Here is a 19402-nt window from a genome sequence, read left to right on the forward strand (position 1 = left end):
GAGAATATGTAAAGGTACTAAGTCAGCCAGATACTATCTGGCTTTGGGATCACTGAAGACACTGTCATACTAGGCAACATCTTCATCTTGAATGAGAATAATTAATATCTGGGGTGACCACATTTGCTACCATTTAAAACAGGAGCAGTATGTAATTGCTATCTGCAATAGCATTTCCAACCTAATACTTTAAAAGCAGCACTGAATTCCTAATAGTTATCAGATGCACATGCCTTGATGTGATGATGCAAAGCCACATATATTGAAAGCAGTAAAGTAATATGGCCTTAGCTAAGTTACTGAGCTGTGTTCCCTTACCTATAAAATGGCTTTTGGAAAGAAGCCCCACATTATAGTCCTGTACCAAAATAGTTTACATTAAAAAACTGAGGCCCATTTAAGTGCTATAAATTTGGCCATTAATCATACTAGACTAAAGAGAAAGTCAAGTTGATATCACTTAGTCAAACCTAAACCCACCTGAACTAGCAGTCTATAGTTGTGCTAAGGAAGGGCTCAAAGTCAGTATTAGAAATATTATACTTTATTGATTCTAGAGCAGCTAATCTACCGTCCCGTGTTGACAAATAGCAGTAAGAATGGAAGAAACATATGAAGGTTAAAGTGAGCGTCTACACAATGTTGTAACAAGGTTCACTGTTCTGAAGAGGCAGTTATAATACCTTAAAGTGTACAGTAATGACCCATTCTTGTTCCAAGCAACAAGAAGTGATTTCACTTGGGAGTCTGAAGTGAATTTATTCACACTGATTGTGCCCTCTGTTTCGTAAATGGTTCTGACTCACAAAAAAGCCCTCTTCCCACCCTCTAATGCTTGAGTTTAAAAGACAAAGAGGATAGAGAAGGCTGGAATGGGGTGGCATGAGCTACCTGTATGGCCCACATTAATGAATTTTACTCACTTATGGTAAAGAAGGAGGAGGCTCTGGTCTTTTTGGGTGACTTGCTCCTTTGTCCTCTTTTAGCTAAATTCTTTCCACAGATTTACCTCAGATGGGTAAAAGACCATTTTGGGCGGGGCAGGGGATTTTTTTTTTTTTCAATTTTTGCTATCAATCTAAATACTGTTGATGTGGATGAAGACTTTTGCCTCAAAATGCAATCACTACAGTCCATTCCAGACCAGCCCTACAGCAAGTAGAGAACACTCCTGCAAAGCCACTGACAGCAGCCTTACCAGAGTCATGGAAAACACCCAAAAGCTTGTAAAGAAACCCTGACCTTAACACAAGACTACATTTGATAATGGAAATAATATATTTCTCCACTGATATACAATACTTATGCAATGGACTGAAAAGATGGGATTTCGGAGTAAGAGCACAATCTGTACCATAACGTTTTTGGATCACATCTTCCCACTGGCGTCCTTGCTCCACTCTGAGACCCTTCACCACCCTTAGTGTATCTGGATAATACACTGCCACACACCAATGATGAAACAAGCAAGGAAACCGCGTCACAAAGCCACGATGGAGCCAGCTGCATGCAGTTCAGCCCAGCTTTACCCTTACTTTCCTCCAATACAGACTCCAATTTTGAACCATCTGCAAAGAGTGCAGACACACAAAACTAAAACAAGTATCTCCCTATGATTAGAATATTTAGTCTTCAGAAACTTTCCAGATGTACCTTTGATGGAACCCACCCCCACCCCCCACTAGGACCCACACAAGGACATCCTTTGCTCCTGTGAGTCCTGCCAGGACTTGTGTAATGAGTGCTCAGCATCTTTCTCCTCACTCCTCCTCTTCCTCCTCCTCCTCCTCATCATCATCTTCGTCATGGCAGTGTGTGATTTCCTGGGGGGCCAGTGGGAAGAGGTTGGGGGGCTTAATCTCACTGATTGACCGTGTCAGCTGGTGCCGCTTGTGGTCGGTATCTTTGAAATCCACTGATGTGCGGTTCCGGGTGGCGAGAGGGGACTCCATCTCATTGATATCTACATGTGTGTGCTCCACTGTGGACTCATGAGGCATCTACAACAAAGCCAAAGTTCAGAAAGCAGGCGGAAGAGACACAGCTGTCTCCCAGGTCCTAAGCCCTCTGCCTGTGTTAGGTGGCCGCACAGAAACTCCCAAGCCCTCAGAACTGTGCCAGATCAGATACTATAGTCTAAAACTGGCAAGATGGGAGAGAAATTACTATTTCACAGCTAAAAAGTCTTGAAATCTAGATGAGTAGTATTAACAGAATATAGGAATATAAAATTACTTCATTTAGTACTAAATAGAGGAAAGCCTTCACCATTCAAGCAACTTCTAAATCTAATAGTTTCAGAGTAAAGTTAAACTCTGTACCGTTCTGTCTTGATTATTCTTTCTCAGACTCCTTTTTGTGCAACCATGTAACCTGGCCATGGGCTCTGCACATTAGAAAGAAATGATCTAAACTTTCCTGTGCCACGCAGATAGCTAGTTGCAGAACTTGGCCTTAACAGTGTATCTTAACTGTAAATAGTGGTCTTGGGCTGTATTAACTTACCAAGACGTGGGCAGCTCTGAAGAGGTAGCTGAATGGGTAATACAGCAGGTTGATGAAAGATGCTGCATAGAGATCAGCATAGCGCATCACCTGACTGGCAAAGAGGGTCTGCCGGGAGCCACTGCGGAACAGGCTCCCCATCATCCCGTAGCACATGTCCATATCGTGAGTTACTTTCTAAAACAGAGAACAAGGTTAACGCTCAGCTCATTCAGCAGACTATTTACTGAATACTGGCTATGTGCCACTGCCTGTATAAAATCAGAAATACAGAAATCACTGCAAGTTTATTTTCCAAGTTTTCTCCCAAATCCCATTTGGTGGATACCTTAATACGTCTCTGGATGGAGCTGATATCCGGGCGCTCATTGCTGCTGCTGTCAAGGTGCCTGGAGACAAGAAAAATCCAGTGAAAATCTCTAGAAAGGATGTCTTGTATATCTAGGTGACTCCTGAAGAGGTAGATGGTTTTTAGGGAAGAAATTTTTGATACAAGGAAACTTACTTGTAGAGTTCAGCCAAGAAAATATCCAAGCTCTGAAGCTCTTCGAAAAGTGCTAAAGTTTGGGGAAAAAAAAGGAAAATGTTTTAAGTAAATCAAAAAGCATCTAGTTTTTAACTATTACTAAAAACTAAACTAAAAGGTTTCAGATATGGCTGAAAAGTAAAGCTGTAGGTGAGTGTATAAAATGACTTGCCTCACCTTCAGGAAAACGCATTAACACTGCTTGGAATCTGGCAGCAGATGACACCAGAATTTCCTCTTTAACAGCCCTTCCTCCTCCTCAAAACCACTAACTATACAACTTTCCCAACTGGATGCTGATTCTGAGCTTAGTAAGTGCCAATTCATACCCCATCTTGGGTATGTCAGCAAAGCAAGTGTTAACAGTTTCAGTCACGAGTTCAGAAAACAGAACCAGATCAACTAAATTTCTGAGGTTCCACAGGTGGAAAGCTGAAAAGAAAGTGAAAGTGTTAGTCGCTCAGTCATGTCTGAATCTTTGTGACCCCAAGGACTGCAGCCTGCCAGGCTCCTCTGTTCATGGCATTTTCCAGGCAAGAATACTGGAGTGGGTTGCCATGGCTAGCCAGAAAGTCCCACCAAGAACTACAAGCAGTAGCAATAGCCAAATATGTTGTAAGCTAAGCATTCCAGCCTTTCTCAGCCTGGGTTCCCCAAAGAGAATTAGGCAGTGATGCATCCACTGTATATAACAAATATTCTTGATCTACCATCTGTGGGAGAACTGAGAGTCATATCAAATCATCCTTGTTTTGAAGTTCAAATAAGGAGCCTCAGTTGAGAAAGGTTGTTACTTCTATCTCCTTTATAAATACACTGCCTCAGTTAAATCCCAGCAACTTTATGATAGTAGGTATTATCTTCATTTTCACATCTGAGGATACTAAGGCACAGGGTGTCTCAGCATCTGCCTAACGGCGTGAAGATATTAAGTTGTAGAGCCAGGGTTACTACCTGAGGCAGGCTGAGTTTTCAGAGCAGTAACATTCTGTATTTTAAAAGAATTCAAGAAAAAGGGGAAACAAGATAACCTCTCTAAATTCTGGACTTGTGTGAAATATGTGGCTATATGAGAAAGAGGTGCTCAAATATTAGGACCCGCCTCTGACCACCTCTGACTCCCTGCATACAAAGTAATGGTTCATCAAAAAGGACTGATTCATAGCTGGCCATTAAGATATAAACTAGCAATAGAAAAGATTTATAAAGTAGGAATAATGGTTCCTTACAGCTCTTATCGGTCCAGACATGCAGTTCCTGTGCGAGTTCAGGAATCACCAAGAAAGTTCGCCACCCTTGCCGTTTCTTTGATTTTAAAATGTCCCCAAAGATGTGATCTCCAATATACAAAATGTCTTTGCCCTTGGCTCCCAAAAGATCACAAATTGTATCAGATGAACCTGAAACAATGCAATGAGAAAATAAAAACCAGCATTCCAAGTACCATAACCATTAAATAGTATATAATTTTATTCTTTTAAGTATGTGAGGAATAGACTGGAAAAGGGGCTCACCTTTCTTAAGACAAAGACTCACCATCGTCTTTTTCCATCATTCTTTTTACTGCCTCTATGACAAGGCCTTTAGCGCCACTGTGCTGACCAGAGCTCTCGATCCCCAAATCCAACAGCAACAAAACCACGTCTCAGCCTGAGGGACCATAACCCTCCAAAGCACCACTACCATGTCTCCTCCCACGTCTGCCACTAGGCTGGGTTTGTTCAACTGCTTCTCATTCCAATAAGATACGCATCTATGTTCCTAAAACCCCCTTGAGGCCTTGGCAACCATCCACATGATTCCAACACTGAGAAAATGCCTCAAATATGCAGAGGAAGAGGACAGGAAAAACTGGTCCTTTTAGTGAAAATCAAATTAGGACATGCGGACTTCTCAAACCCATCCTCCCAACTCTTTAGTAGATGACTGAAGTGTTTACCTTCAGGAGACGCTATCTTTAGCATACTAAAGAACATAAGTAGCACGGTGTCAGGAGGACACCAACGCTTTCACAGTGAGATTCAAGCACAGACTTACATAAAGGAAAGTGCGTGACTCACCCCCAGAGTAGACGATGCCATGCTGTAAGGGGCCCGTGTAGGTACCAATTTTCAGCTTGCCAGTTTTCTGTGAGAAAAGAAATCTGGATTTTGTAAAGCTATCACAATCTCCACCAAAAATGCTACTTGGCTAGGCAGCCAAATGAATGTCACTTTTGAATTATATTCATTTGAATTATTCAGCTGTATTAATTGAAACCAAAAGTCTTAACTTCAAAAGAGGAGATAAGGCTAGTAAGTTAAAAATACCTGTTTCCTGGGGGAAGAATAAGAGGTGGGGAAGGAGGAACATGAAGGATAACTGCTTGTGAACAGACCATCCTCTCAACTTACAGTATCCACCTGACGCAGTACTGTGCCTTCTCCAAAGAACAGTGGTTTCCGTGCGTCCACCAAGATCAGGTCAAAGTAGGACTGCCACGGCCGATGAGAGCTCCCAGGCTGATAAGGAAGAAACAGCGAAAGCCAAAACATCACTCCTAATCTGAAAGCACTACTGTTGCATCTCAAGTCGGATGAAAGCAATATATAAATACTAAGTAAAACCAGAAAATGCCACTATTACAAACATACTGTGGCTTATTATAAGCCACATCCTTTTGAAAGCAGGCAAAGTGAAAATATAAACAATGACTCTAATAATCTCTGTATTTTAAATTGTTTCACCTACTCACTAATTTATTTCAAGCAATTTAATGTATGAAAGAGTGTGCTCATACTCTAAAAATGGGCTTAAGAGGCTCAAAGAGGCCAAGGAGAGATGCAAAAAGACAAATATGTTAAGAGACGGACTAAGAAAAAGGCAGTTTAGCACCAGAACTGAAGTATATAGCTAACACAGAACTATTATTAGCAAATTTTATGGGTTATGCTTTCAGAATGGTGGTTCCAGGTACACACTGGTCCTTGGCTAATCAGCACTGCAGGCTGATCAGCACTAATGTGGAAGGTATGCCCATTAACATTACTTCATCCTGAACTGGAACCATGGCTTTTAACCTTTTAAGGTCAAGACAAAGAGCACTAAATACTGTGCTTTTGGGTGATCTCAAAAGTCATTAACTAACATTTATTCAGAGAAGCCTAGTGACTACAAACCTAGTGTCTAAACCTGGGTCTCTTGCATCTCAGGCAGATTCTTTACCATTTGAGCCACCAGGGAAGCCCCCTAAATTGTGATTAGTATTCATTAAACCTAAGTATGGCCATACGGAAGGAATGAAGACTTCTCTGCTAAGTATCAAAGCTAGCTGTTCTTTTGACACAAAACTCAGCAATTACTAACAGCAGAATATAGAAGTTGTTAAGAATATATACATTTTCCGTTTCTTTTAATAAGATTATCTCCTTCAACCTGAAAGTTCCTTTTTTGCCACACAAATTTAGCAATTCTGTATAATTCCTGGGCATAAAATTCTGATATCATCTTACTAAATACCACACAAATCTCTCTCTCTTTTTTTTTTTTTAGAAATCTCTTATTTCTGTCTACCGTGTTTTCGAATTGCTAGCAACTTTAAATTATACTAGCTCCTATATTACTTCTAATATTAATGACGATTTCTGGATGGCTCCTGACCAATTCCTTATGCTCAATATTCCAGAATATTAAATGCATTCATTATTACTAAACCAACAGTCTGTTATATTACAGAGAGTACCTTGGGGCCATGTGGAAAATCAAACAGGTAAGTCATAATTTTCTGGAAAAAAGAAAATCCAACATAAAATCCATTTACTACTTCTGCAAGAGATATAGGACACCTAAGTAAAGCACACACAAGCTTTTTATAAGACATGTCTTTTTCAATACAAGATTTGTTACATTCTTGTTTCCTCTAAAGTTTATGGGAGTTGAAGCTAGAAATTAATGCTTCATCACAGCAAACAAATGCAAGCCTTATGACATTCAGTAGAACACAGGGTTCTTCTAGGAGGTATTTTTATACAGATTCATCCACATATTCCTATCAAGTTCTCCAAGTGGACCGGAATACGTATTTGGAGGTAAGGGGTATCTGAGATAAGGGTGTAGAGAAAACTGATGACTCACATGGAAATAATACACTATGGCCCTCTTACTACTGTTCCCAGGACAATCAAGCCAACTTACTCCAAATCACCAGATTTCTAAATCAGCATTTTACATAAAGAGGGTTAGCGAGCACTAAGCTTGCTAGGACTATGAACTTGTAACCAGCTTAGCAAAAGTAACACGAGGTTAAGGAATTAAATCAGCTTTTCTATATGCTTTAATCATGGCAAAAATTTTAAGAGGTAGTAAATTCTGATGGCTAAGAGTCAAAACATCTTTTTACCATCTATTGCTGTCTGGCTCCCAATGACAGGGAGGGAATGTATGTACACATGTAATAAAGGGTGTAACTTTTCAAGTTGTAGAATGACAAAGACACAGAAGATATTTTAATCAGCACAAATGTTTTAAATAACCCCAAAATGAAAACCTTTAAGTAGCCAATTGTAATCAGGGAAAATTGTCAAAAGAAATATTCATAAAAATTTGAGAACCACTATGATGTGTGCCATTTATTTTTGCTTTTTTCATTCTGCTTTCAAAATGAAATGGCAAAAAACTACTCTCACTTAATAAACTACCTTCTTCGTTATATTCTCAGTTCTTTAGTCCAAAATAATTCCTTTGTATAAAGAAACAAATATATTAAGCACTTACATCTGTATATTTATAGTCACTGTTGGTGGCAAGAAATACTTTTCCTACTTCCTTCATCCGGCTCAGAAGCAAAGGCAGTTTTCCCTAAAATGTAATTAGGATGATGAGCGAAACAGTAAAACACAAACATAGATCTTCTTCCACATGGGATGGGGTTATGTCCCAATAACACACTGAACATGGCAGCTAGCCTCGTCTACCTAAAATGTGCTCAGAACATACATTACCCTACAGCCGGGCAAAATCATCTAACACAAAGTCTACTGTAACTTATAGGAACACTGTACTTAAAGTGAAAAGTAGAATGGATGTATCAGTTGTTTACCCTTGTGATCTCTTAGCTGACTAGGAGCTATTGCTCCCTGCTGCTGCCCAGCATCTCAGGAGAGGGCATATCACTAGGCCAGGAAAAGATTCAAAATTCAACACACAGTTTATACTGAAATGTATCTCTAAATATATATATATGGTTCCTGTGAGAGTGAATATATATATATATATATTCACTTACACTGTGGAGTGGTCAGATACTGGACTTTTTTTTTGTCTACTGAAACAGGAACAGGTGATGCCCTTTAAGGGACGGTTGGTTGGTTTCAGAATTTTGCATTTAGAAGCCCACATTGTCATTGTGCATGAATTATTATGTATGTATAATATATATGGTGCATATAATAGACATATATAAAATATATAATTATATGCCTATTAAAAGACATAACTAACTTTCTCTTTATGTCTGTCTCAGGAAGTTTAAATTACCTTGTAACCTCTTAAAGAAAGTGAATTAAGTGTGTTACAGATTAGGAGAAGCCAATTTTAAAAAATCAGCTAAATACTCTATGAAGAGTATTAGACATGGTCTCAGTGTGTACACTTTCATTTTATGAAGTACCTTGCAGAAATGGCATGGTGTGTATAGAATGCAACTTGAAAGTGCCCAGACTCATCTGCAGCTACATGAAGAAATTCTGACTCCTGATGTGACCAGAAAGAAAACAGCCTTTCCTTCTATCACAGTAAATAGGTTCCTTCACTCAAATCCTCTTGTACCTCTCCTGAACCCCCCAGTCTTCTTAAAACAATCATGGATGTGGGAGTGGATGGGAAATAGGACGTACAAAGTCTGAAAATAAGACATCTTTACCAAAGAGCTTTGAGGGGATAATTGCATCTACTACTCTTACTCTATAAGAAAGGAAGACGTTATCTCATCTCAGTGCTCTGTGTGTGTGTCTGTGTATTTTTTATTTTGAAATAATTTCAGACTTAACAGAAAAGTTGTAAAAATAGTACAGAGGGTTCCCATGTATTCGTCATCCAGCTTCCCTTAATATTAACATCTTAACCCCAGTACAATGATGAAAACTAAGAAATTGACACAATGCTATTAACTATAGACATTAAAATTTTGTATTATGTTTACCACTAATGTCTTTTGAAGTATTTTAAAGCTTTCCTCATTACTCCCAGTTGACAGGTTAAAGACAATTTAAATAACAGTCACGCATGCACATTTTTTTAGATGGTCTAGCTCCATGGTTAAGATCCAGAGTACACCAAGGGATGGCTTTTGGCTTTCTCCTTACTAACTGTATGTACTTGGGCAAGTTACTTAATCCTGAGTCCCCAGCTTCTTCATCTCTAAAGCAGAGGTAAGAAAAACTAACTCAGGGTTTTATGGAAGGTTAAATGGGATAATGAATGTAAACACTTAGCACAGTGATATGTACACAGTAACCACTCTAGCTGCTATTACTATAATTAGAGCTAAAAGGATAAATGAAATCCTGGTCCTCTTTGCCTAATAAAAAACAGGAAAAACAAACCCCATGTTCCACCTGATAATGCTTGGTGCTTATACTTGGCATGTGTTAAACTGCCAAGACAAAGAAATATCTTCTCTTGTCCATTTCATTATAAATAAGCTTGTTAACTTCCCTAATAGGTAAAGGAAACTATCACGCAGATCTACTCTTCCCTTTACTACTTACATCTTTGACTACATACTTCTCAAGATTTTCAACTGTCTTTTCCTTAAGGGAACCCTAGAGAAAGAAAAAAAAAAGCAAGAAAAGAACAAAATTAATTTTTGAGTTTATTATAAAACCTGTGTCTATTATTAGCTTAAATGCATTTCTTAAATATTTCTAAAATTAAAATGGCAGATGTGATTTGCTGCACATCTATTTTAAAATGTATTTAAAATTTAAAAAAATAAAATAAAAAATGTATTTAAAATAGAAATCAAAAGGCATTTCATATTTAATTCAGCACAATTTATAATAAATGTAAACATATTATTAATCAGTTAATGTTATCAGCCAAGTGGGAGGTATTTGGAAAAAACAAATGGACCAAAAAATAAAAAACTAAAATTAAAAAAAATAATAATAAATTAAAAAAAAATAAAATAAAATAGCCCTTTGACTCACAAAAAAAAAAAAACAAAAAACAAATGGACCATAATCATCCTGAAAGGATATGTCAAGTATAACCCTAACACTAAGATCTCTTCTAGTAAGTCTGGAAAGTGCAAATGGAAATAAGATCTAGAAGCCAAGCACCACCACTGAGGAAAGACCACCATTACCTCTGCAAGCTAGACAGCCCAAGACAAGGACAAAAGTATTCTACAGAGCTATCACTAGAGGCAAATCCCGCCTTTTTAACAGTGAAAAACTCTGCTCTGTTTGCACTTGGAAAGTTAATGTCAGACCATAAAAGACACATGCCAGGCAGTAAGCAGGTGAAGCAGCAGCTCCTAGGTACCTTGTAATGAACCCAGTCAACTGCGTCTCTTACATCCTGGAACATGCTCCGGTAAGACATGAAGAGGTCCCCATCTTTAAATCCTGTTTCACAGCTACAGAAAGATGAAAAGAACATGACAGGTAATCCAAAGGAGGGTAAATAAAGGGAATACCAAACACTGCCCAGGGGACCCAAAGGTTCCTTTGTCACATAATAAAGGCTGTGTGGCTAATTTGGAAAATAATCACTCCCTAATGAAAATCCATTCTGACCATCAGAGATGACTATAGTGTTCAATGGAATATAGTAACTGTGAACAGATACAAAATGGTAGAAGAGTATGATAAGGCTAAAAGGCTAGTTCCAAAAATAACAGGTTGTTTTATTCATCACTTGTAAGAAACAGGTTCCCATCAAAGAAACATTTTAAATTGGTAATTTAGGTTCTCTCCACCCTGACTTTTCTGACACTATTTCTAGGTACTAAGGTATTGTCTATTTTTTATTTATCTTAGTGACTTAGTGCTCAACCAAATTTAGTGCCTTGAAGTGGGTAAGGCCTAAGGAGGATAAGAAGTTAGCAAACTCTGGCACATATGGCCGAACTTACAATTCCCCCTAGAAAGGAAAGGAAATCTTTTTCAAGACTTAAGCACATTTTTACTTCAGGGAGGATAAACAGTATCTTCCTCAATCAAATCTTGCTGGGCCTGGGAATGAAACGAAATTACTACCCCTGAATGGCTCCTGGGTAGCTGCTGTGAAATGAGTTGGGGGGTTTTAGTGCAATTCTGCTTGGACAGATAATCATCACACAAACCTCCCACTCAGTTGTCACAATTAGCACCTCTGCTGGCCGTCTTCATTCCCAGGAGAAGCCAATCAGAAGTGGTCCCTTCCAAACATGGCTGCAGCACACTGGCAAGGAGAGGGCCGTGTGGGAGGTGAGAGCCTGCATGGAGCTGCTGGTGCTGTCCCATCTCTCAGGCTGGCAATGTGGCATCTCTCACTAGCACTAAATTCACTTCAGAAAAGCAGAAAAGACCTACAATGGCCAGTTCTCTAAAACCCTGTACATTAATTTTAAAAAATCAATTGGAAAAAGAAAATTATAGTACATACATACCTGGTATATCTGGGACAATTAGTAAAAAAATCTACTAGGCAGGCCAACAGGTAGGTCTCTGAAAAATGAAGAATAGATATTCATAAGCTATAAGTGAGATAATTAAAATCTGTTTATCTCCCTTGAGCAAAGACAAATGATCATGGAAAGAAGGGGAGACATCAGTATATGTAAGCATAGAATGAATCTACCTGGTAGGTTGAATAGTGTGTTCAGAATGTAAAATCTTTCAGTGTCATCTCGTTGAATAAATTTATTTGGATACTGCTCTCTAGTTTCTGGTCTGAAAGAAAAAAAAAATTAACCGACATTCAAAAATAATATAAATCTGAGACGTATTCATCATTCAAAAATTAATTCAAATATTTTGGTGGCTATATGCAAGGTGGGGTTCCAAATAATACACATGGGAAACTCTGAAAATGAAGAGGCTCACTCACTGTTTCAGCCCCTAAAATATTCTCAGTCTGGCTAAGGGAGGGAGTCGCACACACAGACAGTTGTACAGGTCCAAAACTGAAACTCCAGTACTTTGGTCACCTCATGCGAAGAGCTGACTCATTGGAAAAGACTCTGATGCTGGGAGGGATTGGGGGCAGGAGGAGAAGGGGACGACAAAGGATGAGATGGCTGGATGGCATCACTGACTCAATAGACGTGAGTCTGAGTGAACTCTGGGAGATGGTGATGGAGAGGGAGGCTTGGCGTGCTGCGATTCAAGGGGTTGCAGTCAGACACGACTAAGCGACTGAACTGAACTGAACTGAAAACAGAACTGCCCCAGAAAGGTGCAAAGAGCTATGAGAAAACAGAGGAAGGGGAGACAGACCATTTCAACTTAATGGGTAGAGAAAACGGAATGTAGAGAGGAAAACCTAGAAGAATCCGTGAAAGTCATGGCATATGAGCTGATCCTTAAAAGCTAAACAGCCCAATCCAGAAACTAGTCAAATTCAAGCGGAGAAAGGGGAACAGAAAAATAAAGCTAGAAAGATGAATTGAGGCAATCATGCTATTGTTTTTATACATTTTTTATCTGAGCTAAATTATAAAAGTATTAAACTAGTAGGAGTATTAGGATAAAATGGAAAAAGAAATGTCATGGGTTGCAAAAAACGGCTACAAATCTTTCCTATCCCTTAGTAGTGTGACTTTGCAGTTTCTCCAATTAAGAGGCACAGTCTCTCTCTCTATCCTTGAATACAGGCTTGAGTAACAGAAAACGGGATCCAAGAAGACTTGGAAAACACTTGTGCATTAGGGCCAGGGTACTCCTGCTGGAGAATAACAGGCCCCATGCAGAAATGAGGTGCCCCTGCCAACAGGCTGCCCACTGTCAGACATGTGCATGAGGCCATTCTCAATCAGCTGAGCGATTCTGGAATTGCTCAGCTGACTCAGAATTTTGACCTAAATCAAATGGCTACTAGTTTAAGCCACTGAGTTTTGAAGTCATTTATTATACAGCAAGAACTAACCCCAGTCCATGGGGTCGCAAAGAGTCGCACATGACTGAGCGACTGAACTGAAGAACCAACTGACACAGACACATAGGCCTGGGAGATCAGTTAGGGGCTCCTGCAGGAGTCCAGCTGAAAGCGTGACGGGCATGGGCATGTCCTAGAGTGGGCGCAAAGGAAATTAAAGAGAAGAATTACTTAAGAGGGATTGCCAAGGTGAAAAGAACAGGCAATTGAACAGATGTGGTAGACGAGGGACATAGAGCTGAACATGATAATTCTTACACTAAGGTGTCTCTGAGAGGGTGGTGGTAACATTAACTGAAACATAAAAACTAGATAAAATACAAGAGGAGTTTTATTTTGGATACGTTAACCTGAAAGTAAACATTTTTATAGGCAAAAGAAACAAAGGTCAAGAACTTAAAACTGGGATTCAAATTTGAGAGGTTGCTGTGATCATCTACCTACAGGTTAACAGATGCAGTCGGGTAGACTATTAGAGCAGAAGAGGCTACTTAAGAGTGTAGAGAAAGAAGAGAAGACTGTCGAGGGCCACAGAGGACATTCAGAGTTTAAAAGAAAAAGCCAGTGAAACAAACAGAAATTGTTAAAGATGCACGAGAACCTTGAAGAGTGAAATAAAACACTGCAAGAAGAGGAAGGGGACAGTATTAATTATTACAGAGAAAACAAACAGGAGAAAAACGAAAATGTAACAATGCACAATCCTCACAATGAATATATGAAGATTAACTAATTTAAATAAAGGACATCAAAATTAAATTTCATACTCAGGATAACTTGGGTAATGTTTGTTAACTACAAATGTCATACACTCTACTTAGGAATATAAAATCACACTGGTTCCCTGTCCTAGTCAGCATTCTGAAATAAGAGTTCCCAATGAAGAATAACTTTGTGGAGTATGATATCTTCTAGTCTTCCAAGATTTTCTGTAATGAAAATTAAAGCAGAAAGGAATAGTAATGATATACTTTCCTCAGTCAGGTTTAGTAAGATGACATTGTCCTCTTAAATATCTTTCCCTATTCCCTTCATCATTTAAGAGTAATTCCTTTACATAAGGAAACTTAATCATTAGGCAATTAGAACCCAAACTGACTTATAAATACAGTTAGCAATTACATTTTGTTTAAGTGTCAAGTCATGCTAGTATACATTTAAAATGAAAACTGACTCACGGAGAGGTAATATATTATAAAAGAAGGGATGCTTGACTTAAAGTTAGGAAGAAAACAGAGTTCAGTATTGCTAACTATCTGTGACCCACAGAATAAAGATTTGACCTCAACATTATCCTAATCTAAAACTTTAAAAGCCTTTACTATTGCCTGAAAAGAGGTTCCAACTCATAGGCAAGGCATGTAAGGTGTTGCTTGGTGGAGCCATAATTTTTCTTCCAACTTTGTTTACCACTATATTTCAATAATTATCTCCGTTTCCATCCATCTTCATTCTGGCCTTCTCCATGGGCTTTCTAAAGACTGTACAATGCTAAGTACTGTTTGAATGATTCTGCATGTAACTCATAAATGATTTATTTCTGAAACAATATTAAATATATTTCCAAAGAAGCTATTTGGAAATTTTATTGGCTTCTTTGGTGGGGGGAAGAAAGGTCTGTAGATCTTGAGTCAGTAAATCTAATTGTAATTCTAACATACAGAACTGCTTCTCTTTCTTTTCTTCTCTATCTCCCACCCAATAACACAAAAATCCCTCTTCAGGAATTCATAAACAGAACCTTGGTTCATCATCATTGGGATTCTGAATTATAGTGACAACATCCATACATAAAAGAGTCTGGGTTTCTAGTACCATCTGCAGTCACTTCACCTTCTAAATCCTGCCTTTTGATATTCATGAACTTGAACAAATCCCTCAGAGAGAAATGGTGAAAGAAAGGTAGATATAACTACTGGTCTAATCAGATGTGTCAAAGTAGGGTGTTTATTCCATACTGTCCTCACAGTGTATACCTGGAAATCACTGAGCCTGTGTAATGCTGGCTGAAGACTTAATGGATGATTTAGTTCCAAATAGGGCCTGATGGGTACCTCAGATTTAAAGGGAACTCTGGTACAGTTTCAGTTAGTGTCTCTTATCACAAAAAGGTATTTACCAAAAAGACATTGTTTATTTAACAAATTTCAGTGTAGACTGTGTGGTTTTTACTATTTTGCTGTTGAAAATAAATAACAGACTGATACTTAACCCATATTGGTTTTAAGAGTTGTTCTGACCCTAATAGTGTCAGTGGTAAATTAAGTGCTTTAATAGTAGAGAAAACATATAATTGTAAAGCCACAATTACAGAAATTGTCAAACTGGGGTATTGTGATTTTTAAAGAAAAAATTTGAGATGTTTCACAAAAGACACTAGACACTAAATTTTATCTGCTGTTTATTATGAGGGTGGAGAGTCCAAATTAGTAAGACTAGTGGAAATATGCTAATTATGAAAATAAAACTTATTTGTTTCAAATAGTATCACTCTGTATTCATTTTAACTCCATGTTTAAAAAAATTTAACCACATAATCAAATACCTAAAGGTATACATTAGAATTTTAAAATTAATATATTAGCTGTTAAAAATCTTAGTCATTTACATTGCTGTAGTTTTAAATTTTTCAAAGCACTTTATGTACATACCTCTTCTGAGCAGCTACCTGAGAACTGTATTAAAAAGGAGAAAATAAAAATCTTAGAATTTCAAATAAGTCAAAGCCACTACAGTTTTTTGGGCAAGTTTCAAGATTAGCTTTGTTGGATGCTATATAATTTTAGAAGGCACTTAATTTAAACAAAATGTAACTGCTAACTATATTTATACATCAGTTTGGGTCCTAGCTGTCTAAAAAATAATTGTTAAGTATTCTTATGTAAAGAAATTGCTCTTTAATAATGAGGAAATAAGAAAGTATATTATACTGGGGAAGATAATGTCATCTTCATATTGTTTGACTATAAAAACACTAGAAAGAGTTTAAAGGTTCTTTGTACTCACCCCCTTATGAAGTTAAATCCATGTGCACAGACCAAGAGGTTTCCATAGGCATCAACTTTCAAAAGATTTCCATACAGTGTATCAAATACTAGTCCCCTATGTGAAAATGAAGATATCACCAATCATACAAAGTAATAAAGGCAATGATCTAACATAGTATTTACTCAATCACCACAAATTAACCTTTACCTTATTCAAGTTTTATGGTGGCTCAAGTATGTACCCAAAAATACATACCCTAGAGGGTAAAGTGAGTGAATAAAGTCTTAAAAACGAATCCCAGAGCAACTAACAAATACCTAACTCTGTCCAGATGAATAATCACAACTGTTTTGTGTGAGAGAGCTTAATCAAACAAGGTGTAAACAATAATTTCTCTGAATACAGCTGGTTCTGTTCTGAAACAGAGCTTCTTTTTATTCCCTTGGACAACTGAGCTGGCTTCTATTTCCCTCATAGACACTTCTCGCGCAGCGTGAGGTGGCCTGCGGTTCCCCTGGGACGGAAGTGCATTCCGCTGCCCGGTGAGAAGTGAAGAGTCCTTCCCAAGCCCACCTGTCCAGTCCGTCGTATCTCGCCCCAGGACTTCTGTGAGAAATGTTGTGAGCCTGTCGGGCTCCTTTCCATGGGGTTGCAAAGAGTCAGACACGACTGAGCAACTAAGCACACATGGGACATATACAATGGCATCTCAAAATAAGCCTCATCTTAACCTCAAATCTTTCTTATCAAATCCAGAAATGGAAACTGCCAAGAAGGCTCCTGATTACCAAGTTAAATATATTAGCAAAACATGCTATTAGCAAAACAAAATATATTAGCAAAACTCCCAACAGTGTAAGGGAGGAGCATCTGCAATTACTGACCATCAGTTTAATATAATCCCTCTTCTCATAAATTTGTTGTTGTTGTTCAGTTACTACATTGAGTCCAGCTCTTTTGCAACCCCATGGACTGTAGCCCACCAGGCTCCTCTGCTCATGAGATTTTTCCAGGCAAGAATACTTGAGTGGGTTGCCATTTCCTTCTACAGGGGATCTTCCCAACCCAGGGATAGAACCTGAGTCACCCACATTGGCGGGCGGATTCTTTACCACTGAGCCACCAGGGAGACCCCTTCTCATAAATGGACCTTCTTTAACAGCAGTGAACTAAGTTCAAAGTTCATATCAGGAACACAAAAGATATGGTGTACATAAAAGGTCATGATAATTTCAGAAAACCAACCCCCAAAATCCCAAAGACCTTTTGATGTTTTGTTGCATCTTTTTGTCTGGGGAATGGCGTTGGTTAGGGATACATTTGGAATTATTAATTTGGGGGACAAAATGATGGGTTTTAATCCAAAAATAATCTTGGAAAATTACCTGGTAGGGAATGTAGAGTCATATGCAAAGCTGAGAAGTTCCTGAGGATAGCCAATAGAAACTAATCTCTCCACGGTAAGCTCAAAGCCAAGGGACTCATACTCCGGGGACTTGTACACTGCACAAAGAGGAGGTTCTCATTAGAACACAGCCAATTAAAATGGAAGGCAAACAAGCGAATTTCTACTTTCCCAATTCCTCTCTCCTACTAAATTTGCCATTTTTCTTCTTTTCCTTCAAACTCCGTGCTTTGTACTGCCCCACGTAACTGCAGAACTCAACTGTCAGTCCGTGGAAACAGGTCATGTTAGGACAGGAGAAGCAGCAACAAGATGAATTATCAGGCATTTCAGGTTTTTCCTTCTTGGGAAACCTGATCCAATCATTGTTTCCTCTTTATTCTCTTACACCCACAATCTAAAGGGGGGGGGGGGCGGGAAATGTAATATGCACAGCTGTGGTATTAACCATGGGAATATAACTAATATAAAACTACATAGAGAGGTCTATATAAGTTGAAGTCCTCATTGATGTACATGACTGGTATAGGAATCCTTCAAAGCTATATTTTTTAAAAAGACTAGTCTATTTTTAGAATTACTATCTGGCTTAGGAGTTGCCTTAAACTCCAACCAGCATAATTCTATTTGCTAGGATTTACATGTTTTCTTTATCAGTACAATGTCATAGCCATTGAAATTGCATTTTACAAATTATTAGTGCTAAAACAACCATAAAAAGACATGTTTAAGACAAGGAAGTCTGAATATGAATTGGGAATCAGACATTGAAGAATTATAACTCATTTATTAGCCCTGATTATGGAAGAAAGAATATGTGCACATATGTGTGTGTGTATATATATGTATATATTAATGTTATATATATACACCTCCTTATCTGCCAGAGAACAATGAGCTTTTACAGGTGAAGTAAAATAGATTTTGGAATATAGGGGTTTCTCTCAAATATAATGTATGTCTGAAGTGTTCTATAATGAAAATCCTTTTCAGAATCATCACTGCTGCTGCTGCTGCTGCTAAGTCGCTTTAGTCGTGTCTGACTCTGTGCGACCCCACAGATGGCAGCCCACCAGGCTCCCCCATCCCTGGGATTCTCTAGGCAAGAACACTGGAGTGGGTTGCCATTTCCTTCTCCAATGCATGAAAGTGAAAAGTGAAAGCGAAGTCGCTCAGTCGTGTCCAACTCTTAGCGACCCCATGGACTGCAGTCTACCAGGCTCCTCCATCCATGGGGATTTTCCAGGCAAGAGTACTGGAGTGGGGTGCCATTGCTTCAGTATAAAGAAAATGTTGCTCCTTTAAACAGCTTTCTTCTAAAATAAAAGATGTAAGTAGACATTCTTCCATCAGTTTTCTAGGAGCAGGTAAGCCATATTAAAAATTTAAAAATAAAAAACACCTGCGATATTGCTAACTGCCAAATGAGGCCAAAAAAACTCCCCAAACATCCTATTCTTATGTCTCATAATAATGAAACTATTACTATAGTTCTTCTATCTACAATTAACATATAGCCTATGGCTCAAATGGACTCTTCATTCTAAGTAGTCTGCCTATCCAATTTAGAGTTAATATTTTAATGAGTATGACTCAACTTTCCCTTTCGAAAACAATCCTTTACAATATTTCTGGAAATACATAAAATGGTAATTCTGGTTGCCTCCAGAAGGGAGCTGAGTAGCTAAGGCACAGGAGAGGAAAACAGACTTTCGTGTACCTTCTTTTGTACCTTTAAAACTTGTAATATGTTAATACATTTATCTATCCTTTTTAAATTGAAATTTTAAAAAACAAGGTGAGCTTTCAAAATCCTTCAATAAACCTTTATCATATTAAAAAGCCTACAAATTTTAAGG

General features: G+C 38.3%; 1 protein-coding gene across 15 annotated transcripts in view; it reads right to left on the reverse strand.

Moving 5' to 3' along the window:
• Window positions 1-528: 528 nt before the first annotated feature.
• Window positions 529-19402, reverse strand: part of NT5C2 (5'-nucleotidase, cytosolic II) — a 95256-nt gene continuing 76382 nt past the window's right edge. For 8 of the 15 annotated variants that reach the window (XM_069566974.1, XM_069566985.1, XM_069566980.1 and 5 more), the window contains 15 exons: window positions 17524-17641; window positions 16157-16252; window positions 11855-11946; window positions 11664-11721; window positions 10556-10649; window positions 9778-9831; window positions 7784-7867; window positions 6753-6794; window positions 5425-5532; window positions 5092-5158; window positions 4261-4431; window positions 3011-3062; window positions 2834-2894; window positions 2506-2682; window positions 529-2000 (listed from right to left, as the gene is read on the reverse strand). In XM_069566974.1, the coding sequence (XP_069423075.1) occupies window positions 1761-2000; window positions 2506-2682; window positions 2834-2894; window positions 3011-3062; window positions 4261-4431; window positions 5092-5158; window positions 5425-5532; window positions 6753-6794; window positions 7784-7867; window positions 9778-9831; window positions 10556-10649; window positions 11664-11721; window positions 11855-11946; window positions 16157-16252; window positions 17524-17641 (1514 nt within the window). In that variant the 3' untranslated portion in view covers window positions 529-1760. Of the gene's footprint in view, window positions 2001-2505; window positions 2683-2833; window positions 2895-3010; window positions 3063-4260; window positions 4432-5091; window positions 5159-5424; window positions 5533-6752; window positions 6795-7783; window positions 7868-9777; window positions 9832-10555; window positions 10650-11357; window positions 11562-11663; window positions 11722-11854; window positions 11947-15801; window positions 15826-16156; window positions 16253-17523; window positions 17642-19402 lie in introns of those variants that run through there. The other 7 variants (XM_069566973.1, XM_069566983.1, XM_069566975.1 and 4 more) reach the window with 2 other exon arrangements.

The sequence above is a fragment of the Ovis canadensis genome, chromosome 22 (genome assembly GCF_042477335.2).
Source record: "Ovis canadensis isolate MfBH-ARS-UI-01 breed Bighorn chromosome 22, ARS-UI_OviCan_v2, whole genome shotgun sequence".
In the NCBI taxonomy this organism is placed as follows: domain Eukaryota; kingdom Metazoa; phylum Chordata; class Mammalia; order Artiodactyla; family Bovidae; genus Ovis; species Ovis canadensis.